Below are 25,398 nucleotides of genomic sequence, written 5' to 3' on the forward strand. Positions count from 1 at the left end.
AGGCTTTCAGTCCGTAAAACCTCTTCCCTGCCACACTCATTTTCTCTCTTCTCTTTCATCTAACATTATCTGTCATACTGACTGGACTAATTTTCTCAAAGTTTGTCTCGGATTCTTTTCAGCTCAGATTTTAGCTCTTGTTTTCCTCAGGAACTAGTCTTGACCTCTTAGCTAAATGTGAGGATCACAACTATATCCTTGTTTTTATCAGTTTGCTAATTTTCAACCTAGCTACTTCAAAAAAAACCAAAACAAACAAACCCAACACTTCCCCCTTATGCCCCCATGCCCGTATTGGCTTGTATGAGGATGTCTTTCTCTGGTCCTCTGCTGCTTCTTGTGGTTCTTATGGTGTTTTTGATCTTCCCTGTTTTTCTCTGCTTCTGGCCCCCGCCTATTTTCTGGTCACATCACTTTCCACACCTTATTCCTCTAATGTAATTTGTTAAAAATAAACACCACCACCTCTACCTTGATTCAGTGTGGATTATTTCCTAAATATGTCATTATTGCTGACTGGTTGTCTTCTGTTACGATTAAAGATCTCAGCTTTTCCTCTGGTGTGCGGAAGATAGCATTCCTTCCTCCCTTCTCCCCATTCTCCCTGCTTATCTTTTCCCTGATGGAAACAATATTCACAATATTTTGTATGGCACAGTCCTAAATGTTTGCTGCAGAGAGGTATGCAAGTCAGTAAGCAGGATAAACATACAGTTCAGACTGTAAGTAGGTTTTAGTTTTAAAATTACTAAGGGGATCAAGGTGGAGATCCCAAAGCATTCTTCTGGTTTCTTGTTAGTCTTTGGGAGTTTGCTGTCTTGGGTAAAATCACTACAGCTTCCCCGCTGCCGCCTGCTCTATCCAGGAGAGACAATACTTCTAACCAAAAGTGAGCTAGCAATATAAGATGTCGTCTTGATTTTTTTAATGGGTATTTTCTTGTATTTCATATAAAGACAGACTTGAGGAAGCTGGGACTAGTCAGCCTGGAGAAGAGAGAACTTTCTGGGGGATCTTATCCATGTGTATGAATACACTGATGGGAGGGAATTGAAGAGGAGGACACCAGACTTCTCACTAGTGCCCAGTGACAGCACAGGGGTCAGTGAGCACAAATTAAAACGCATGGATCTCCATCTGAACATGAGAAAAAACTTTTTTTTTACTGTGAGGGTGGTCAAACACTGGAACAGGTTGCACAGAGAGGCTGTGGGGTGTGTATTTGTGGAGATGTTGAAAACCCAGCTGCTGTGGTCCTGGGCAGCCTGCTGTAGCTGATCCTGCTTGAGGAGGGGTTTCAGCTAAATGATCTCAAGACATCCCTTCCAGCCTCAATGTCTGTGATGGTGTTGCCTCTGTGCCTTCTCTAATTGTCTCTGCATGGGATTGTTTTTGGAATTGCTAATTAGGATAGGAACTTTGGGTAAGAAAGTGAATGGTAAAATGCTATCTAGTGAATATTTTTGTGCATTTGACTTGCATGTCTGTTTTTAATCTGAGCATCCAGTCTTTTAATCAAGACTTCTTCAGCTTCCCTAGGAATTCTTGCAGTTAATGCTTATATGCAAGATACAGATAGCCTTCAGAGGCTTAGCTTCTTATTACTTTTTTTTTTGATCCAAGATTTGTCATAATGTTTGTGAGTCAGCAAAGTGTTTCTACTTTAAGTAAGGAACTGGTGTCTGAGAAGAAAGTATTCAACTCGTTAATTTTTACTTCAGTGAGTTTTTAAGCTGTAAAATCTTCATGATGTTCTTGTATTAGAATGAGATTATTTTGAGCTGGGATAGCATTTTGTTGTCATGCAGTCTGGCTTTACACAGTGTGTTGCATTACACTGAAATGTTGCATAAAACAATGAAAGGCTAGAAGGCCCTGAAAACTCTAACAGTAAAAGGATGATAAGTTGACTTTACTATTGATGTAATTCACAAAATAAATTTTTATTAACTTGCTATGAGGTGCATGTATATAAGTTTGTGAAAATAGTAAATATCTTCTATTTTTGTGTTACCTTCCACAGATGATGTACTTCATTCTTTTGTCATAAGACTTCATTCGATTAAAGGACAACTAAAGGTATAAATAACTTTCTCTGGTTATCTTTCCCTTCCTCCTTACCCTGCCCCATTCCTTCTGCCAAGGTCCCTGGGTCTTTCATGGGGGAAGGGACACCTACCACAGCTGAGCTCTGTTCTTATATTCCTTCACTGCTACTAAAATGTGCTTTTTTTTTTTTTGAGAAATTCCACAAAATTGATATGATGCGTACAGTTGTTTCAGTGTTTGCTTTATCAGAAGTGTATGTTTAACTTAAGCTCCTACTTCAGTCAGTCTGCATGGATATTTACTTTGCAGGGGGAAAGCCCCTCCTCAGTTTAGAACTTAAGATCTTTGTTTGCCTGTCTTCTCCAAATAGCATTTGCCTTTCCATGCAACTACAGATCTGTTTTGAATAATCCATACATAATGTAAATAGTGTCTGTGACATTATCTTACAATAATGTTTCTTTTTTTCTTCTCTGACATTGTACCTCTGAAACAAAAAGTCTATTATGGCACTTTGTAAAATAAATAAAAACCCACCCAATCCAGAACTGTAATTTCATGGGCTTATTTAGTAAGATAATGTGAGATAGAGTTAAAATGGAGTATGATTTCTTTTTGGAGGCACTCAAGACAATAAATGTTTGACATAGTCTAAGTCATACTGCTTGTATACAATCTGTAATTTCTAATTACATTCAGTTTTTATTTCCTATTTTATGCAGGCTTCTTTATAAATACCAGTGCATAGGAAACAATAAAATGATTAGTGGAGCTCTCCAGGCAGTTTGTAACTAAAATACTCAAGTAGTATCGTGTTAGATTTAGTTCATATTGCAGAAACATGTGATCAACTATTCCCAGGTGCACTTTATTATAAAATATAAGTGTGAATCATTTTTTCTGTCTTCTTGCAGAAAAATATCTCAAGGTCCCTTCCAAACATTTCTTTGTTTCTTGGTGCTATTGCCCCTATTCCCTCCTACCCCCCAACCCCCAATCTGTACATTGTTTCCATGCCCAGGCTCTTAGAAATGCAGAATTGATTTCCCAGTGGCACTGCTGGTTCTGGCACCGAGCCCACATTCAATAAACTAAATTTATTAGTCTAAAGCTGCCCTGAGTGAATGCACAGAACACCGAACTCTTGATTTAGCTGGATCACTACATGCTATCTGGCTAACTGTACAGGTCATCTAGCATTGTCTGGTATTTTGCAATCATACTTTAACAGTAACTGTAGTATGTCTGAACTGTACAGTTAGCCTGTATAACTGGCAGCTCCCATCAGTTACTTGAATAACCTAATCTTGGGCTGTGTTCCTCTTCAGCAAAACTGAAGTTGGTTTAAACATACCAACTGAAGTTGATCTGTTCTGAGTGGTGGTGTCCTCAGTATTACTTCATTTACTATGTGCAACTGGCGGAGGACAGAGCCAGTAATTCTTTGTGCTGGGATTCTCAGTCACTTTTGTTTAATCCTTGAAAACTTGTGTGGGAAGGGCATTTCGTGGATTGCTGACATTTGAGTAACTTTATCCTTGCTTGTAAAGTGGATGAGTTCCAGGCAACTAAACACAGTTTGGGGCTTTCATCTGTACTTGAAACTATTCAAGCATGAGCAAGTTCAGAATGCAAATAGGCACGTGTGTTGGAATGTATGTACAGTTGATAGAAAGTCTTGGGAGGGAAAAAAATGCTTGTCCAAAATGTCTCGCCTGTGTAATGTCAGTACACACGTAAACTCATAGCTCCACTTTTGCAGTGCAAGATCCGCTTTAAAGATTTGTCTTTATAAATCTTTGGAGGATTCTGCTGTGAAGAATTTAAAATTATGGTGAAGAAACAAGCAGTCTAAGTGTGACAAGAGTGTCGTATAATATGATTCTGATACAATCAGCTGTAAGAAAGCAGTGTTCAGTATGCTTTTTATTTTTAGTAATGTATCTGAACTTACCAAATTAAAAAATGAGGATGTCTTAAATATCCCTTCAGCTTTAATAGTCTTCATAATGTTAAATATTGAGAGGTGGTCACTCAATGTGTTCTATCAATTTTGATTATAAGATAAAAATTATAATAAAAGTGGCGGTTTTACCCCATGATGGTAGAGTTCTTTTGCTTTGTTAGCAAAACTCGTACAAAATGTATGTGCAAAATTTTTGTACTTCCTTTGCGTGCCTTTTCCTTTCACAGATGTTGTAGTAGGAATTTTATAATTTTTTGTGAATTTATATAAATCAACAATAATTAACTAAAATTTTACAAAGTTCTGATTGAGTGCTTGGGAATACCTGCTGCATTTTTCTTTTTACTTGGGTTTGCTTTTTTGCTTTGGGAAAAGGAAGGATTTGGATTCTATATCCCGTTGCTCTTTTAGATACAAGCAGAGCATTCTGTGCTTCTGTTTCTGTGATGAGGGAATTGAGGTTTTGTAGGGAAACTTCTAGAGCTCTGCATTGATAGAAATTTTATGTGGAAAGAAAAGGGTGACTGACTCGGGAAGGGACAAACCAAAGGGATCTTCCTAAAAATTGGCTAGGAAAAGTAGCCTGCAGCTGCTCTAATCAACAGAGAGCAGGCACAGAACAGCCAAAGGTGCAGATAGTTTTGGTGACAAATACCTACTAACCAGAGCGCAAAGTACAGCCAAATGGTATGACTTGGTTTATGCTTACTAACCAAAGTTTTACTGTGAAAGTTACTCTTAAATACAGAAGGGGATTAATCTTGCAAAGGATTAATCAATCTGAAAGTGTGCCAGACTGAGAATTGTATTCCTTGTGCTCTCCTTTCCATAGAGCCCAATTACTGGAAAATCAATGTTAATTTTTCCTTAAATACTTCAAAGTTACATTAGCAGCATAATGGTTGAAGTAATAACTAAGAAATGAATGGTTCAGAGAAATAGAGAAAAAGGTGACAAAAGATTCTTTCAAGATCAGGATAATTGAGGCAGAAATTAGGTGTAATCTTTCAGTGTTGATTTTTGTGTTTGTTTTCCCTCCTGCCCCTGAACAATAGCATTTCCTCCTGTTAATTTTTTTTTTTCTCAGTTCTGTTGGAGGGAGCTAGCTTTTTGGCATTGATCTCTCAAAATGGACATTCAAAGGAAAAACTGCAGCCTTGCAGATGTATGAGAAATCTGCTTGGGTTGTTAGACTGAATCTAACTCATGCCCTGTGTTTACGTTTACATTTACATTGATCACAGCTTTATTAATATAGAAATGGGTCCATATTTGTATTATACTGCTATGAAAAGCTACTTTTAAAAAATACTGTTATATGTCACAATAGATGTGTTTGGTGTGGTTTCCTTTTTTTTCCCCAGACAACGGGTCACCCATGCAATATTAAATTAATTGAGAATTACTGTATGGGAGGGGAACTGAGAAAAGGCCACAGTTAAATGTATTATTGGTCGTCTTGTGTTGGAGATGAAAAATTCTTTTATAAGCAACTTTTGAAGCTTATTTTCTAACAAAAGTGTTCATTTTGGAAAGGATTCTGGGTTTTCTTCTGTGGTGTTTTGCCTTTGTATTTCATTAAACATGAGTGTGGCTGTTAATTGTTCATGTGGATAAAAATGGCAGCGTGTGTGTTGGGAGGGGGAACTGTATGTATATTTTCTTTAAAAGCTTTGGTGTTTGCTTCAGAAATAAAGGAAATACTATAGAGTTTAGGTGCCTTGCTGAGAGGAATTTAGCTTTGTATCCTGCAAACTTTCCAGGCTTTGTCCTTACCAGTTTCAGCATTCCTTAGGGAGATAGACTGAAATTTTTAACAGTTCAGACAAAACGCTTTTTGCTAGTCTTGGAAAAAGTTAAAGTAACTTAAAATATCTTTTGGATATGAATGAATGATATGAGTGTATAATCTGAGTGGGTATGAGTGAATGATCTGTAGGAATTTGTTACTGTCAGGTGTGCGCATTGCGCAGCTATTTTGTGCATTTGGTTTTAATGTTTGTTCAAGTGAGTAACACTCAAAATCTGTAATTTATGCAAAAAGTACTAATTTAAAATGTGGTCTTGGTCACAGTGCGCAGTGTAACTCTGGGAGGTGGAGGAATAGGGTGAGATTCTTTTTTTTTTTTCCCTGGTCAGATTGAACGTTTAATATGAAACAAGTCAGTATCAGTTTCCTAGCAGTACTGGATCTACAAGAGGACTGATATGGTCATACTTTAATATCTTAAGCTGTTCTTTGAATGCTGCTGTTGTAGTTTTTCAGTTGTAGCCAGGCTGTTTGAAGTAATGTTCACGAAAGTGAAGAGTTGCAGGAAGAAAAACTCTAGAAAGGTACATGAAAATATTCAGCTGGCAATGGATTATTTGAGCATGGTATAAACATAAATCTAATATCTGGTAATGATTATGTTTCAGAAACATGCTTATAACTCAGTTAAAGGAAGAAAAAATAGTTTTTCTAGAAGAGACAAACTAAGAATTTATGAAGCTATTGTTGTAAAATCTTTCCTCCTTTATTTTAAATTAAATTTCTCTTTAGAGCATGTCAGACATCTTGTCAATGGAGTGAATTGGTGTGGTTGGGAGAATTGGAGAAAATGAATTTAATTTCATTAAAAATGGCTTTCATCAAATGTTGGTTGGAGCAAAAGACCCCAAAATGAATAAACAAATCAATGCTAGGGCACAGATTCCAGGGCAGTCAATGGTAACCTATGCTGTGCACATCTTATCTGTTAAGGTGGCCAGAAATGCAACTAACCTGTGTCCTATGAAATAGTGTCTGTTGTCTTCTGTTTTGCTTGCTTCCGTGTTCGATGAACCAACTAGAAATCGTGTACATATGTGCAATATTATGTTGTGTGATTACTTTTTTTTCCAGTTCAAAGCTGGTCAAGTAGTTGCCATGCTAATTCTCTTACCTCATAGCTATGTATGCAGTGAGCTGTTTGAGTTCAAAGTGGATGTTTTTGCATATATTCATACAAATTTTTTAAGCTCGCTCTCTTTACACTAGAGGGCAAAGGGAGAGGTGTAAATCATTGATAAATTACTACTTAGGAAGCAGATATTCTTCTGTGATAATAATTTGAAATAAGAACAGTTACGAGGTTTGAGAGTGAACGTATCTGGTGGCTGCCCATGCAGTATCAAAATGGAAGTGTTCTTGGCTGGACTCTTCTTGGCCTGAGTGAAGAGGTATTTCTGAGGAGCTAGAGCCTTCTATCATCCCACATGAGGGTTGCAAAAGTCAGCAGCAGGACAATTGATTAGTGCTGTTTCTTCAACAGGCCCCACCGTAGCAACCACATGCCCTGTACCATGAATGCTGAGAGCAGGTTAGCAGCTTATCATCATGGATTCCCTGTCTCTCCCCAGGAGACTGCAAATATCTTCTAAACTTCCTGTTCTTCTCCCCTACCCCTCTACCCTTAGGCCACTTGCATGTCTGTCCACTCAAGGCCAAATCTGAGCCAAGTTCTCATCGTCTTCCTTCAGTGGTGACTCCTTGGAGTGTGTGTGTAGAACCGATAGCCTTCAGTTTAGGCACGAAGGAGAGCTAAGGAATGGCATGTTTTAAATTTGCCTGCTGAGGTGAGGAGGTACTCTTCATTTTCTAAAAAATGACCTCTCCACATCTGTGAGTGAACCCAAGCTGCCAGGGACACAGTCATCAGCTGCAGCCAGAAAGATGGCAAAAATGCACTGGTGAAGCATGGTGAAAAGAGAGTAGGGTATTGGTGGAAGAGAGGATTGTGACAAACATACACAGTCCTGAGAATGTCCAGAACTTGCTTGAGGCAAAGATCCTAGGAAACAGAAGGATGCAAGTGCATAATCAAAGATAAACATGACATTTGTATTGTACAGAAGGCTGATAGCATGCTGTTGCTGTCTTTGTTTTTTCTGAGTGTGCGTACAACAACCTCAAAATGTGTTTCTGTGATCTTCTCTAGTAGGCTGTTCTACATGCAGACCTGCAGTAGGCCTTTCATATTTGGATGAGATAACACCCTTGGAGAAAGGAAGTACCCTTTTTGGTATGAAATCTAGCTTTTGTCAAGGTGTGAGTTTGAATTTTTTGTCATTTCCTGTTTTCTCTTGAATTTTTCAGGAAGTGTTGGCAGCATATCAAAATATTAAATATAAAGGCTGTATCATTAGGGTGCTGTCAGCTGATGTCAGCAGTGACAACAAAGAGGTTTTGATGGTTGCCCCACTATTACTTATCTCAACTTGCTCAGCAGAGAAATCCATTGAGGTCCACTTCCTCTTTTGTCTTATGTATTACTTGGAATGGTGAAATAAAGTAGGGTTCCCCATAGTGAGTAAGTTAAGAAGAGGAAAGAGAACAAGCTGTCTGTGTTTCATCTTACTGTTCTTATCTAACAGTTTATCTCCACTCTTTTTATTGTTACCATCTAACTAGTTACTCTTTTAGCTGTCCATATGCATAATACGGTTGTTGCAACTGTACAGAACTTCTTTTTCACCTTTCTGATTCCTGACAGTAGGGCAATGCACATGAATTGCAAGACTGTTGTACTTGTTTGTGGTTGCTGAACTCAGTTGTACTCCTCAATTTTATCTCCCCTCCCCCCTCCTTCTTTCAGAATGTCTGTGTCCTATTAGATTTTGATTGGGTATTGAGTTTTAAATCTTCAAAAGTTCAAAGTATTTAAACATCAGTAACAACTGGTCCTGCACAGCTGTTAGCTTTGATGCAGGAATGACAACGATTGTCAGGAGGGAAGGGGAGGATATGTATGTTGTCATTATATACATTGTCAGTGAAAGAAATGTCCATGAACTGACTGAAAGATCCCTTTGTAGTAGAGAGTGTAAGAGGCCTAGAGCTCTGCTGCAGAGTTTGCTTGTGGTGGTAGGTGCTTCATATAAACCAAACCCTTTTCTTTAAGTTTGTAGTTAAACATTTCCTTAGCTACTAGTCAGATCTGGGTTTAGGTCTGTAGCGATCTTAAATACTTATAAATCCAGCTAAAGATACTGAGTTGTGCTGTGAGTGAAAACACTCTGAAATTTGAAGTTTATCCTCTGGGCATCCCAAAATGGACTCTTAACACTAGTGGAGTGTGTGGGGGTGTTTTTTGGGTTGGTTGTTTTTTCTCTGAATTCCGTTACTTCAGCTCTTCAATGGTAACAAACACTGTCCTCTTTTCTCTGACATAAGCATGTGAATGTTTGGAATAAGAGGAGCTCCTTTTTTTTGAGGATTCAGCAAAGGAGGTACAGGACGGCACATGAAATGAGACTTTAATAGATACTGTTAAGTGTTCAGTAAAGGAGTGTTTGGTATTATGTAGGTCTTTCAGTATAAGTCTTTCCTGTGCCATAAGGGACAGAGTTAGGGTTGCTTGCAAGACCTTTATTTTGGCGTTTTCTGAGTGATTTGCTTTTTGACTTTGCAGCTTTAATATGACTTTTTTTCATCTTTTGTAGAGGTGATCAGGAATGTAGGTGGTGTGCACAATCACTGAAGATTAATTTGGAAACAATCTACTAACATGGCAAAAGATGTGTACTTGCACTGTGTAGTTCTGAACATCAGTTTCACAGATGTTTATAGAAGGATGCAGTTTTAGGGAGGAAATAAACTACTGTGCTTATTTTCAAAACTGTGTCAGACTTTGTTTTTGCTTAGTTTTGAATAAGATCCATTGAAGTTGTGATAGCTGGGGGGAAAAATACACTGATACCTTTCTTTGTCCCTGAGTGTGTGAAAATAGTACTGTGTGCTGATTTGAAAGTGTGCAGGGAGGTTGTTTGTGTTATGCTGAAATGTAACTGAGCACAGTGGTGGTGGTGAGATGTTAGAATTTTTTGTCTATTTCATGCTATGTAAATTGTGATACTACTAAAATGTTATGTATTTCATTGTACACTAACAGTATTAAACTTGCTACCCTTTTAGAAAAAATAACCAACAAACCAACAACCAAACCCCCCTCCCTCCCTCACCCCCCCCCCCCCCCCAAAAAAAAAAAGGCCAACCCCAAACCAAAGCCCTGAAATCGCTGATAAAAGTAGATTTTCCTCAATTAATGCTTTTTATTTATGATTTCTGTCGGGTGTCTTTTTCTTAACAGTACTTAACAGTACAGTCTGTGCTAACACTTACATGCCACATCTGTCTTATAGGACTGTACTTTTGGCCTGCAGCTGGTGTCTAGCCACCTTTCTAAAGGCCCCTCAGGCATTGACTATCTAAATTAACATGATGGTAAACTGTTCCTGTGACACCAGAGATGCAGTGAGTGGAATTATGCATAAATTACTGATGATCTGTTTATGTGCGGAAAGTCAAATGCTTTCAAGACACAGGCTAATTTTGGAGATATGGGTGAACTATACCATGTATGTGTAGGTTGATCATGTCACACAGGAGAAGGTGGTGCAGTTTTCAGATGCTTTCAAAAGAGGCCATGAGGTCTGTTGTCTCAGGAAGAGTACCACTTTATAATGGAGGATATTGTAATTTTCCCTGACTTTTTTTTTCCTGTTTTTGTTAGACCGCATCAATGGAACACATTCAGGGAGCTTGGAAGACTATCAGTAATGGTTTTGGACTCAAGGATTCTGTCTTTGATGGCCCAAACTGTATTTCACCTACTATTGTTCAGCAGTTTGGTTATCAACGCCGAGCATCTGATGATGGCAAAATATCAGATACTTCCAAAACTAGTAATACTATTCGTGTTTTCTTGCCCAATAAGCAGCGCACGGTGGTAAGTCTGCATTACCTTTATGTAAAAAATGTCATACTGTTTACATTGCTAACATTGACATGCATCTGGCAAGAGAAGTGCCAAGCTTCACAAATGGTCTTCCTGTCATTAAACGTGTTGTCATTGGCTTGTTAATTCTAGAGGACATATTTTGAAAGCAGTGTACCTGTATTTCTCTACTTCAGCGTTGTATTTTTCCAATATACATGAGCCATATGCTTTGCCGACATATTAAACATTAAAAACCAGTACTTGGCTGACCTAAGCAATGATGCCTATATGAAGTAAAACACGTAGTCATTTCTGTCACCATTTTCTTCGCTTGAATGCCCACAGTGATGTGTGGTGGTTAAAGCTGGATTGAAACTTCTTGAGGGAACACTTCTATTAGATTTATTGGAGCTGAATGTATTAATAATAGTCTTATGCAAAGCTCCCTGAAATATAAATTAAGCTTTTTTCTATATTTAAGGTGACTCCACTGGCCTGCATTTCTATTACTTTTATAGGCTATCTACTTGTATGAGTGCTGTGTAAAATCCTCTTTCACAGAAATTTAGTGATTGTAAGAAATTGAAAAGTTATAAAATGGCTTCAAAAAGTCCTTTGCATAAACTCACAATAGTTGCATATATGGTAGAAAATGTGTTTGCCTAACAGGTTGGCTTAATGTGTGGCGAGTTAAATCAGAAGGCACAGCAGTCTGTTGTTACATCATACAAGTAATTTTTATTTATCTATTAACTTCATAGCTATGCAGTTTTATTGGAACTTATAAAGAACAGGAGAAAAAAAAGACACACACCCCAACCCCCCGAAAAAATAAAGCTTAAACAGATTCTGCAATCACTGACTAAATTTTGTTTTCCTTTTGTCACAGGTAAATGTGCGAAATGGGATGACCTTACATGACTGTCTTATGAAGGCTCTTAAAGTGAGAGGTCTGCAGCCAGAATGCTGTGCAGTTTTTCGACTTTTTACTGAACCAAAAGGGTAAGAGTCTAGAATGTTACATGTGAAATTTTCGACTAGAGAACGTAAAAATCTTGGTTTCAGCAATAATGCTTTCTTTCCTCTCTCTTGCTTGTTTCTTTTAAAAGCAGTTTGGTTGTGAATACTTCAATGTTGCTTTCTTTACCCTCTTCTAGGGAAGCTCCTTCAGCTTCCTGGGTATTAAAAATTTTATTTTTGTTTTAAAGCTAAATATTAAAAACGCTCAAAATTGATGGGTACACTCAAGTGCTTATACTGTCTTACGGAGGCTTTTGTCATACTCTAGGTGAAATGATGTGATATGCTTTCATATGAGGTGCATTTCTCTTCTGCATTTGTAGTTGGTAAAGTTCAGTGCTAGTGATTCTTAGCCAACTTAAATGAATAGGTGTGCGCTCAGTTTTAAGGCTCTACATTCCTCTACAACTTTTCAGTGTTTGGATTTAAATCTCATTTCAGATATTCCTTATTTTTTGGTAGGACTGGGGATGCTGCTATTAAATATCAAATGATTCTTTTACAAGCTGAGGGAGTGAAGGTATCTCATGGAGTTAATACTTTTAACTTCACACCTTGTAAAGCTTGGGCTTAATGCTCTTTTAAGCCTCAATTATGAGGCAGTCATTTGTAGGTTTACATCTCTATGTAACTGAGTCCATTCTAGGGTCACCAGTAACTTCAGTGCTGAAGCACGTAATGCAGCTCACATATCACTAAGTTTGCCATTCATAACTTATGTTTTGTTTATAAGGGTACTTCTGTGACTCTATTACAAGTTCTAGGTGTCTTATTTTAAATAATCTATATATCTAAATGACTTAGCCTTTTAAAAAATAAACAGAAAAAGAGATGAATCGCTATGTTTTCAAAGTTGCTTCTAATTTGTTTAAGTGAAAGACACTGAAATATAGCTCGCTATAAGAGGTTAGCTACACATTTTTGTATGTGTTTTCAGTTTACTCTAGAAAACTCACAGAACATAGATCATTGATTAGGCCAGATTTCTGATCTCCGAAGTAATTTTATTGTCCCTATTTTCTGTTTCTTTCAGGAAAAAAGTGCGTTTGGATTGGAATACAGATGCTGCCTCCTTGATTGGAGAGGAGCTGCAAGTGGACTTTCTTGATCATGTTCCACTCACTACACACAATTTTGTAAGCTTTTCCTGTTCTGTATTTTGTTGCAAATTGTATCAATTGAACCACGAATTCAGTCAAAGAATGTTTTAGGCATTAGATGCCTTTTGGCTTTTAAAACATGGAGGGATTTCAGAAGCAATGATGTCATTCCTTTACCTCTACTCCCCACAAATTAGATAGGTTAAATGAAATGCCAGAATTCAATTTACATTTAGTGGCTCTTAGGTGTCAGAGACTTTAAAAGCTTTCATTAGATCTTTGAAGAATATGCGTAATGTTTGCCATTTTTATTTTATATAAATACATATTTCTGGAACTGTCACATTAAGATATCATGCCTTAAAAGTCCAGAACTGGGAGAGAACTTGCATTTTCAGTCCCTGGCTCATCAGTCAAAAAATGTTAGATAAGTTTGGCAGCATTATTGGCCTGTTGGTAATGGTCCTGGGGTGCTGTTAATTCTGCAAGGTCATGATGCTGTTCTGTGAGCTAACGCTGCCCCATAATTTGACAGTGTTTTCTGGGGGGATAAAAGACTTCAGATTTGGAGTTCCTTCTCAAAAATGGATTATTTGCTCACTACAGAGCAAATAAATAGACCTTTTTTATTACTTATTTTTTATTTTATACAAAGATATAGTGTCTTAACTGTTTTACCTTGCGTTATTTTGTTCTCCCTGGGATGGAGAATATATATAGTAGCTTTTTTGATGTTTTGTCTCAGAAATATATTGTGCCAAGTGGTAAAACTAAAGGATTATCATTTAGATCCGTTAGAAAGGTTAGGATTGATTTACAAAAACTGAAGGTAGCTTTGCTTCTACTTCATGTTTTTAGAAAATTACAAATAAAATTATCTGCAGTTGGTCACCAGAAAAACTAATATTTTTTCTCCAGATCTCCGGAAAATCAAGCTTTGAGCCTTCCTCGGCTGTATGCTGTGGAGGAAGAAATCCTTTGGTTCATTTTAATCTTTCTTTGTATATCAGAAGCTTTTAAAAAAGTTAGATGGCATTTAAAAAAGTAGAATTTCCTTAAACTGTTTTATTTAGTAAGGAATTTAGTTCTTAATCAAGGGGTATTGGTTAGTCATAAACACAGAAGTGTTTTGACTAATTGAAAAATGAGCTGGTTCTTAAGATCTGATCCTCCTTTACCTCTGTGGTGATACTAAAAACAAACAAAAACTCCAATTCTTGGCCCACCCAACTCTGTCACCTTACTGAGCACAAAATAGTGCTTTTGAATTTGATGGAATGCTTTTCCTTTTTTTGGTGTGGTTTTTTTTGGGTGTGTGTGGTGTGGGTTTTTTTTTTTTTGAATAATCAGGTGAACAAAACCTTAAATGTTTGTAAGCTTTCCAGGTTCCCAAACAAACTGAAAATATATGCAAGAATACTCGGGTGTGGTTTTGAGTTCAGTAGCACTTTGGGGCCACTGATAACATTTTAACATGGTATTTATTTATGTCAAGCTCTGAAGATGTTCATCTCGGCTAATGGAGGGATGCTAGTAGTATGGATTAATCATTTACTGTGTTTTATAGGCCCGGAAGACATTTCTAAAGCTTGCTTTCTGTGACATCTGCCAGAAGTTCCTGCTAAATGGGTTTCGGTGTCAGACATGTGGTTATAAATTCCACGAACACTGCAGCACTAAAGTTCCAACCATGTGTGTCGACTGGAGCAATATCAGGCAACTCTTGTAAGACCTGTTCCTTTTCAGTAGCAGCAGCAATTCTCTGTGACAGACAAGCATAGGTTTTTTTAATCTCTTATGATAAGAGATAAATTTGGATTGTTAGGAAGTGTAGTCACTTTCTCATCAATTTACAGAACTTGGGTATTGATTTCATAAAACAGCCAGCAATGATTGTCTATGCCCAGGTGAAGAAGGCCGTTTACATTAACTGTGTTTTGTTCTTGCTGTAAATTTTAATATTCTGGGACAAGCAAACAAAGATCCTGAATGACCAGGCAGTTGCTATAATGCCCTCTCCTTCACCAGTATAATAGTAATTCCTCTTTATAACACTTCTGTTAGAAGCAAAAAAGGCATGACTTGGTTGTTTTTTAGCTGTTGAAAGCATGAGTGTTCAGAACTAACCCAACTTTTGACACCCTGTTGAAAATGCTTGAAATGGTGAGAAAACTGATGAAGTCTATTTCCTTAATATTGACTAGAAAATGTTGAGAATCATTAAGTTAAGAAGTCCTCTTATGCAAAAGTCTTAAAACCTATAATTGATTTTATGTGCCTTACTTAGTGATTGTTGTTTTTAATACCTAAACTTGGTCATACAGTTATGCATTTTCTTATACAGACTAGTTGTTAGAGTGGAGGATGACTTGTGCCACTTGGTGCTACCTGGCTTTAATAGAACTTTAAAAATTTGGTGTCACATACCCTTTCAGGAAAATATGAACTCTGATGTAGAAAGATTTCTGTCTTAAGTTTAGAAAGAACACATGGAAATTTTCTTTGGGAGTCTGAAGACAATTTTTAGTCAAACCATACACAGAGGAAAAATATTATGTAAAGAGAGGAATGTATTCATGAAGTTAATTATGCTGGAAAGAAACAGCCCTTTAAATTTTCAGCTTTAAGGAGCATTGTACAGGAGGTAGTGTAGCAGTTGAAATGGTAATTGTTTTTGTTGATATTTCAGATTGTTCCCAAATACAAATATCAGTGACAGTGGTGTCCCTGCACTACCTCCCTTGACAATGAGGCGGATGCGGGAGTCTGTCTCCCGGATACCTGTTAGGTAAGCTAGTATTTCCTGTCATTTCTGTTTTGGGAAATACAGTTGTTTAAAAACAAACCAAAACACCCCCAATTCCTCAAAAATACAACAATCTTACAGATGGTTGGGATAAATGTGCAAGAAGGCAACACCACTTCATCATAAATAATATGTAGTGACCTTTCTTGTTCTTAGATTCAAGCAAAACATTGATTTGGGATTTTATATTTTAAATTTTTAGTTGTAAGGTTTTTAAAGGAGGGTATTAAAGGTTCTCTGGAGACCTTTGTTTTCCTGTCTAATAAAATTAAGGCTCCCTTTAGTATTTTTGTGAATGAATTTTATTTTATCTGATCAGGTAGTATACATGTAAGGGCTTGTGATTTGTTTTGCATGACTTGCATACATGAACTAAAATAACGTTCTAATATTATGATCACCGATAAAAGTTTAAAGAGAGAACAGTGGAAATGGAAAATATGCTCCACTTAAAATTCTGAGACCTAAATAGAACATTCCTGTAGTTTTAAATGCTAGAATAAAAATTGTTTTCCTTTCAAAGGAGCCTGTCTTCCGATCCTAACTTGTGCCTGTATCTTTTTCCTTGAAATTCTAGAGGCTGAAGAGGGCAGGCCATCTTTTGGTTTTTTCTACATCATTTTGAAAAATCTTGGCCTATTCGGGAATGAGGCACAGAGCATGTAGCTGACTTGCAAATGGTTCTATTTATTTATTTTAGTGGGAACTGCATCAGGAATCGATCTTCTGTTCTCTTTGCCATCTTATTTTGTTTCCAGTATTGTTGAACAATGACTCATTAACTTAATGGGGTTTTTTTTTAAGCTTCTTGTGAAGGCTGGTTGATTTCAGTTAAGATAATTGTGTGATTTGGGATGAATAAGGTTTGAGTGACCTTAGCTGTGATTTATAACCCTTTGTGGAACTGGATTTTAGTGTTGGCCTCCTTTTAAATGGTATTGGGTTTCATGACTTCCTTGCTGGCTGTTCTGTGCAAACCATTGAACAGTCTTGCAAACTTTTACAAATTCAAGGCTTAGCTTAAGAGTTACTTTTACTGCTATGCATTTAACAGGCTTGAAATGAGCAGTTTGTTTCAATTTCACAGACCTGAATTAATCTAGCAGAGCCAGTATTTTATCAGTGTATTATATGTGATTTGATGGGGATTGAGGTGAGCTGTGGCAAAAATTGTACAGCAGAAACAGACTTACGTTAAATACACTAGATAAGTATGTGAGCTGACAAGATCTTCAAGTTTTAAAATTTATTTCCTAAGTTAAACTGTGAATGATTCAGCTGGTCAATTAGTTTAATTAGTGTGTAAGTCCCAACTTTTTCTCTTTTTGGAATTCTGTATATATTGCCTTTGGACAGGTTACATTGAACAGTGTTTTTCAATTGCTAGAGGGGAAAAAATAACCACAACTTTCTCTCTTTTCTTCTCAGTTCCCAGCACAGGTATTCTACACCTCATGCCTTCACATTCAACACATCAAATCCTTCCTCTGAGGGCTCCCTTTCCCAAAGACAGCGATCTACATCCACACCGAATGTCCATATGGTTAGCACTACAATGCCTGTGGACAGCCGGATAATTGAGGTAATATTAGTAGGAGGAATTGCATAAAGTTAAACTAAAATTGTGACTGTCCATCTAATAGTCACTGGTTGTTTTTTCTTCTTTGCTTTCTGTCATTTGCTTACTGTTTGCCTTAGTTGGCTGAGTGATGAAGAATGTAGGTGACATATTTGCATAGACAGTTGATAGTTCATTTTTTTGCAGTCTTTATCAAATTTGAAGTTCTAGATAGACTTTTGGTGTCCATAAAGACTTAGGGGAGCTTAACAATCAAGTTTCACGGATCTGAAAAGAAAATAAGCTCAGTTTTGCTGAAGACATTTTTAGACATGCCTAATCAGTATGTTCTTTCAAACTTACAAATCTGGATTGGGGGACGGGGCAGGCTGGTGTTTATTTTAAATCAGACTACAGGTACTGTAAGTCTGGGTGTAGTTCTTGGAATACTCAAGTCAAAGCTTACTGGCAATATGTTTTGTTTTACACCTGTATGGAATTAGCAGTGATTCTGGGCTTGTGTGCTAAAGCCATCTGTATCTGAGAATATTTCTGCTGTTGCTTTCGAGCACCCCTATTTTTTTTTCTTTTACCTCTTCCATTCCACCCCCACCTTAGACTGGCAGTAGTGAGAGACAATTCTCTGAAGTCAGGCCTGAAGTGTTGTGTTGGGTTTTGTTTTGAGATAACCTTAACGAGATCAGGGAGTAGTGTGCAGGAAAGGCTTGTAGAGAGAAAGGGCTGAACTGCAGGACTTGAGAGCGCACTGTTTGGGTTTTTGCTGTGGAGTAGATTAAAAACACTTTAGGCCAAGCAAAAGCCTTTGCTGAGTTTACTTGCATCTTGAGCTGGTAGTTAATAGGCTTCTATGAAATGTGAAGACTCTGAAATGGGCCAGAGATGTCCTCTGGACCTCTGGTGGAACTGAAGAACAGGGCACTGCAGCCCCATGAAGCTTTTTAGGTTGGAAGCTTTGTGTCAGCTGGGTTTTATGGGGAGAGGTACCATCCCTTTCTCTTCGGTTTTCTTAGGCTTACAGCTTTTTTACTGCTTCAGAAGCCTGGCTGACCTTCTTCTATAGCACAAAAAGTAATGAAGCACTCAAGAAAGAGATTATGAATTACCAAGGTTTGTAGTGTGATGAGCGTTTAAGGAGACACTGCTTTCTCTATCCTTTATGTATAGCAGTAAAGACAGAAATGCTTTCTATTGTGGCTCTTCATAATATCATAGGGACTGAATAAAAACAGTTGTCATGTCTTAAAGGCAATAGCTGCTTTCCAAAAGGCCTTAAAAAAAAGTTTTAAAAACAACCACCACAAAAAAAGGTAGTAGACACCTTCTAGTATGACATGAGAAAGACCATCTTAATAAAGTGGTTTACCAAAGGATTGATACTAGTGAACTTTTGGGTTTGAACAGGAATACGTAAAAGTTTTCTGCACTTAATTATCACATATATATCAAACAAATTAGGTTACTTTTTCTTTCATTTATCCTAACCTTTAATTTTTTAATATTTTTTATGCTTCCTCTGTTCTTTTCTTTTATCTCTTACCGTGTTGGCCTAGAATAACAGCCTGAATGCTTCTCCCAGTTCCTGGTGCAGACGATTTTGTTTGAGGGGAAGAGTAGGTATTTTCTTGGTGCCTTTTGTTTTCTTGTGATTAACAGGATTGCTATAACTTGTAAGCCATGGCAGTGTCCACGGGAAGTGTTCAATCTGGCATTGATTTGATTAAAACCTTTAGAGCATGTTTATACTTAAATAATGAGGATGTTAACTGGAAGACGTAAGCTGATAGAAGAGCTTCATTTTTAGTTTAGCTGAATTAATCCATACTACTATGAAATTTGGTGTGAATTTGAATAGGCTTGGATTAGAGATGCATTTAGTCACACAGTTTTTAAAGCAAAACCTTCGCAAACACATCTATTGTGTGGCTTTTTTCCTTTGGAAACTATTGTTCAATATAACTGTATAAACCCCTTAGATTGAGAACATGATATACTATTCTTATTTCACATCGAAGCAAAGGTGGCAGACTATAGCACTGTGTATGGTATTATCTGTGTTGTAAGAACAACTCTAAAGAACACTGGTTTTAGTTCATTTGCCATAGGATTCATAAGCAAAAAAAGAAAACATTCAGGATTGAAGTTCAAAAATATTTTTTTCTTAAATAAGAATTATGTCTACATAAGTATGAGAACAATTTAAAATTATTTAGTTATCCTTTGCCAGATTACTTGAAAGCAGTTTCATCCTTAGGCTGATGTACAAAAACCATCACTTGTTACTAATTGATGTTTGTAAGGATTTCTGTTGTCCTCAAAATGGACAAAAGTAGTAACTTGCAAGAGTTCTTCATTGGTAGTTTTTGCTGATTTTTAATCCACTGAGGTGTGGAGTAGAGGTACTCTGCAAGAATACTGTATATAGAGTCAAGCCTGGGAGAATGCAACTAACTAGCTAAAATGATATATTCCATAAATGCATTTATGTAGGCTTGTTGTGTCCTGCTATGAAATATTATATTTATTATTCTACTAATTAGTTAGAACGTTTGAACTGACTTCTATTAACTTTGACAGTGTTTAACATTTCTGTAGTGCATGTTCTTGCTTTGTACTTACACAGTACCTGGATAATTTACCTTTCCTGTATGTACTTTGGGATAATACGTAGCAGGTGAGAAAAGTTGTAAAGTCATGTTTGTCAGAGCTTAGTTTATCTTGTGCATGGTTGTAGAAATGTGTTGTAAAGTGCCTGTGGCATGAGATGAGAGTTGTCGCACTGTACTAAGTAGTGAACTGTGTACGAACATGCTTTTCAAATATCACCAAACTTTAATCTGTGGAAAAATGGTTTGAAAACTAGATGTTCTTTATTAGGGCACTAGACACAGCCTTTTTTGCATTGAAATAGTACAGTAGAGGTACTTCAAAATGTATATTGACTTGGAGTATTTTAGGGACTTAAAAAAGTTTTCCTAGTTGTAACCCAAAACCTTTTTGAGAACTTGTCCTCTAGAGATACAGGACTGTCACAGGAGCTATGTTCAGATCTGGAAAACAAGCATGTACATAAATCCAGTGGTGGGAATGCAGACAGTATTTCTGGTGTTTCTTCTTGTTCTGTGTCTTTTTTTTTCCTTCCCCTCTTTTTTTGGTAGTAATATTTATTAATATGCTGTGGTTATTTTTAATGTTTTGTAAAAATTCACAAAATGCATGTTTTTTAGCATATAGGATTCTTGTAACTAGAAAATAACCAAGCTGACCACTTGACCAAAACTGTCAGGAATGATTTCAATGCTGTTCCTGCTTGTTCCTTTATCTGTTCTTACATGTTTATTAACTTTATTTGTCTCCTCTGTTTTAGGATGCAATTAGAAGCCATAGTGAATCAGGTATGGTTTCCAAAAATAAGATAATATATAATATTTTTAAATTTATTTTCTGGTTCATAATTTTTTTGTTTATTTTTATATTTAAGCTTCACCCTCTGCTCTGTCTGGAAGTCCTAACAATATGAGCCCCACTGGCTGGTCTCAGCCCAAAACCCCAGTCCCAGCCCAAAGAGAGAGAGCTCCTGGATCCAATACACAAGAAAAAAACAAAATTGTAAGTATAGTAATATTTGATTAAAAAAAAAAATTAAACTAGGCTGGGCGTAGTGGTGCATTGGGATATATTTCTGTACTTAAAAGTCAATACAAGCTGATGGTAATCTTGGATTGCTCTGCACTGTGTGTATATAATAGCAGTACAATTTTGACTAACTTGGCAAAGTTAGCAGTATTGCCTTGCGTTATAAATATCCAGAACAAAGTGTTTTGGATTTCAGACAGTATTGTGAAATTATTTTCAGTGCAGATTAAAGCATTACCTTTTTAAATCTTTAGAGGCTTTTATTCTTTTCTAATGTATTTAAAGTTAGCCTTGTTACCACTATGTGAACTGTACTGCCATAGGTTCCATAGAAGATGGATATTGATAATGCTGTCATTTTCATAGTAAAGTTAGTCAAAATGTCTTGGGGCAAAACAGATTTAACAAAATGCAAGTTTTCCCTCAAAGGCTTGATTTAAACTTGGCGGGGGCTGGGGAAGAAAGCAGAGTTGTTATAATAATACTATCTCAGATTTCTTTGAAGGCTTATGAGATTTATAAATGAAAGTACACTTGCTTAGTGGGACTCAGAGCTGTTAATCATTTAAACATTTGAGAATCCTGTTCTCATCTTCTTGGTTTATTCCTTTTAAATATGTATTTCAGTTCCTGAATTTTAGTATTGTAATTTTGAAAAAGTCAGCAAGTTCCTGAAGTGTTTCAGGTGTCTTTCAATAGTTGATTATAAAATATTTGTTCCTTTTAAGATCTAGGATCAGGGTTTAAGTTTCTAGCACAGAACTTAGTGATAGCTTCTTAAGTAGTTAAAGCCATCCAAGATCCTCTTTTTAATTACTATTAAAAAAAAAAATGCTCCACCCCTGACAAATTGAGGAGAAAAAAGCCCAAAGTGCAGGACAAAACCCTTAAAGCTTTGGTGCATCTTAAGCTGATATAAAGTTATTTCTTTCTTGGGGTGTGTGTGTATATATATAAACTATTTGATTAAATCCTTAGAGTAAACCCATGCCAATCTTTTTTCCAGAGGCCTCGTGGACAGAGAGATTCCAGTTATTACTGGGAAATAGAAGCAAGTGAAGTCATGCTTTCTACCAGAATAGGGTCAGGTTCTTTTGGAACTGTTTACAAAGGCAAATGGCATGGTAAGTTCTTGACAAGTGTTACCGTCTTCTCAAAATGTTGATACTGTAGGACAGCAGTCCTGAAAAAGGTAAAATTGTGTTAATGATGCTATGTGCTTATCTACCACTAAAGATACTAGGTTACAAATACTAATTTCCTAATGTTAACAGTGGGGAAATTAAGGCAAAGAACAGACATAAAAATCTGAATCTCACAACTGCCATCTACATGTTCTATATTGGAGCCAACATTGTTTTCTTTATTACTGTGTTCTACAACAGCTTGTTTTCTGAAAAGGCTTCACTTTCTGTTATCAGGATTGAAATAGCAGAATTAGCTGGGAAATTTCACAGCTTCATGTTAAATGAAATTTACCTTTTACTTTAATACCTCTGTGGTTTAATTATATTCAAGGCGGCAGGGAAAGGAAATAAGGATAAACTGCTCTTACTGTGGAGTTTTTCTACGGAAAAATGGTTGATGTGAGAGTTTATATCATAAAGTTAGCTGGGATACTTTGAAAAGAGTCACATTGCAGAACTACAGAATTAGGTTCCAAATTCAGGGCTTGTGATTTAAAAAGAAACACACACAAACCCCTCCGGGTCCTAATTTAAATAGCATTACTGTCATAAAATAAGCTGACTAAAAAAATCTGAAAACTTATCTTCCACCTTCTATTTTTAAAGCATTAATACTTGTGCATCTTAAAGCCCAAATGTTGTCAACATCAATGGAAAGGCTATTCTTATGCCAGAAGTAGTATTCATCAGCAGTTAAACTGATTTTCGTTACATAAGTGAAATGGAACACAGAAATCAAGAGGACGGATAGGTTAAATAAGATTTCACTAAAAGTAATAAATGAATTTCTTGTTAATATACTTGAATTTCACATGAACAAATATCCTTTGTGTATCAAGAACTTCGGTTCTTCCTATGTTAAACAAGAAATACACTGAGCTGCATATTTACGAAGAACCTTCAGTTGTGTGCACAGGATGGCTGTATGGCTGTCACCTAACTTGATAACATTCAATATTTTATTTGTGGTAACTGTGTATAGTTCTTCTGATTTCTCAGGACAGTCAAAGTTAAATTACTAAAACAATTTTTTTTTTTTTGTAACAGTCATTTGCCGTGTGGTCTTAAAGGATTTCAAGGGTTTAAAGTATTTTTTGTTTAAAATTTAAGAAACTGGGAGTTCACAGTGCACAAATAAGTGAAACTGCAGACTTTTTAATAGTAACCTATTCTAATAGTACAAATGTAGCAATAAAAATGTCTTGGTGAATCTAAATGAAATTAATTGAAGTGGGCAGATTGCTGCAAACTCTAGTAAAAAAATCTGTAAGTTAGAGATGTTGGGTTTCCTAACATGCCCAGCTATGAAGGGCTGTTTGCAATGAGCACTGAGCACTGGAACAGGCTCCCCAGGGAGGTAGTAATGGCACTAAGCCTGACGCTATTCAAGAAGCACTAGGACAATGCCCACAGAGATATGGTATAAATTTGGGTTGTCCTGCGCAGGGACAGGAGTTGGACTTGATGATCCTTGTGAGTCCCTTCCAAATCAGGACATTCTATGATTCTTCGAACCTTTGGAGAGTACCTGTCGAAGATTGTGTATAACTTACATGCAAACTGTATTAATCCAGTAAGCTTAAACCGTATTATCCAGTAAGCTTCCCTGATTTAGTCTTCCAAAATAAAAATGAAGTGTCAAGGACAGTCTTACTCTGAGGAGTGCATCTCATTGAACTTCTCTTGCACTTCCATATTTTTCCAGATTGTTCTGATGGTTAAGTACTAATTTTCGTATTTGCACCACTTCTGTTACAGACCCCATTTGGATCCTGTAGTGTCCTGTAGCATGCTTCTAAATTTAAAAGGCGGAAAGAGAACCAAGGCAGTTTAAATGGGTTGGAAGACTACCTATCATAAACACTCACATTTCCCCTTTGACCCTGGTAATCAGTTCTAGGGTTTTGGTGGTTGGGGGGTTGGTGGAAGCTGATTTGTCTTCAGATTGCTGCTAAACAAAACAAGTGCTATTGTGTATTTGTTTCTGTAGAGAATTCTGCTTGGGAAATGCCATCAAGCCTAAAAAAAGGGTGGCACCTGACTCAATAGGAACAGTGTAAGGTTAAAAATATCTTTTCAGCCATAAAGCAAGGATCATAATGGAGAATATATTGAAAAATTATGTGAAAACATTTGGCCTGTAATCAGTGGATACTGCATCCTTGCCTTGTCTTGGCATAGCTCATAGCAATACATTTCAAGTATTGTAGACCATCTGTTGGTCTCTCATTGTACATCACCAGGAGTTGCCATAGGAACTGGCTACTTCAAAGCCTGTGATTTTGGTAGTCACATGAAAGTGTAGTCTTTCTACCAGTTATGTTCTCCTGTTACAGTCTGCAAGCAGAGATATCTATCTGTAAGTTACAGAACATTACGCATACTGCAAATGCGAGATGGTTCTCTTTATGAAGATGCTAGAGGATGAAATAGGAAGTACAGTGCATTAACTGAAGTTAAAGAAAGATGATATAAATGTATAATAATATGTTCCATATTTGTGCATCTTTGTGACTTCAAATTATACAGCAAATTAAGTGACTGGTAACTATAGTGGAAGATACAGCATTTCACTCGATGTACTCTGAAACTTTCAAGTACCAGTTTGCAAACCTTCTCATACTTTGTGGCAGCACTTTTTTTTTTTTCAGTTGAGCGGTTAGTATTCCTAATGCATTCAGTTGATCATTCTATTTTAAAGACATGCTAACATGTTTTTCAAATCTACCTTGGAAAAGAGACCATATTAAGAAGAAAATAGTGATTGCGGTAGCAGAGAAATCTGTCATTCTAGGTGTTTTTTTTAACGTAGGTGATGATTCTGTAATGTTAAGCGGCAGTAGCCTTTAAGCTATAGGTTAAGCCTATGTTGGAGTAAGCATCTCTCAAATCTTTTTACTGCATGTGGACTAAGATCGAAGTTTCAGTTTTCCTAAGCTGCTTTTACCTGTCAAGGCAAGTTTATTCCCCTCTTGAATTCTAAAACACTGTCCATCTGTAGTTAAATTGAATGATGTGTACTTCTTTCACTGAAGAATTGGTGGGTCTTGCTGTTAGTGCTTTCGCTTTTGTTATAACAGTCGACTTTATTCCACTGTTGTACCTTTTTAAAATCACTTCAATTCTACTGTTTTCTGGACATACACTGCAAAGGTTTTTACAACCTTATTCTCAGAAACAGGTTCTAAACACATAGCATTGGATCATCTATGTTCCTCTCTGTATTACCCTTTAATAGATACTGAAATTTAAAGCAAGCACTGACACTGAAAGCATTTCAAATGAAGCTTTGAAGTAAAATTTTACAATGTATAAGCT

General features: G+C 36.7%; 1 protein-coding gene across 5 annotated transcripts in view; it reads left to right on the forward strand.

The window, feature by feature from the left end:
• The window catches only part of RAF1 (Raf-1 proto-oncogene, serine/threonine kinase), a 45,424-nt gene that overhangs the window by 8,875 nt on the left and 11,151 nt on the right, over positions 1-25,398 (forward strand). Inside the window, exons 2-12 of one of the 5 annotated variants that reach the window (XM_064454321.1) lie at positions 2,024-2,079; positions 10,549-10,764; positions 11,645-11,757; positions 12,809-12,911; positions 14,443-14,600; positions 15,565-15,663; positions 17,110-17,263; positions 18,811-18,870; positions 20,625-20,652; positions 20,739-20,866; positions 21,900-22,017. In XM_064454321.1, coding sequence (XP_064310391.1) covers positions 10,558-10,764; positions 11,645-11,757; positions 12,809-12,911; positions 14,443-14,600; positions 15,565-15,663; positions 17,110-17,263; positions 18,811-18,870; positions 20,625-20,652; positions 20,739-20,866; positions 21,900-22,017 — 1,168 coding nt within the window. In that variant the 5' untranslated portion in view covers positions 2,024-2,079; positions 10,549-10,557. The remainder of the gene's footprint in view (positions 1-2,023; positions 2,080-10,548; positions 10,765-11,644; positions 11,758-12,808; positions 12,912-14,442; positions 14,601-15,564; positions 15,664-17,109; positions 17,264-18,810; positions 18,871-20,624; positions 20,653-20,738; positions 20,867-21,899; positions 22,018-25,398) is intronic. The other 4 variants (XM_064454324.1, XM_064454322.1, XM_064454323.1 and 1 more) reach the window with 4 other exon arrangements.

The sequence above is a fragment of the Phalacrocorax carbo genome, chromosome 6 (assembly GCF_963921805.1).
Source record: "Phalacrocorax carbo chromosome 6, bPhaCar2.1, whole genome shotgun sequence".
NCBI classification, from domain to species: Eukaryota; Metazoa; Chordata; class Aves; order Suliformes; family Phalacrocoracidae; genus Phalacrocorax; species Phalacrocorax carbo.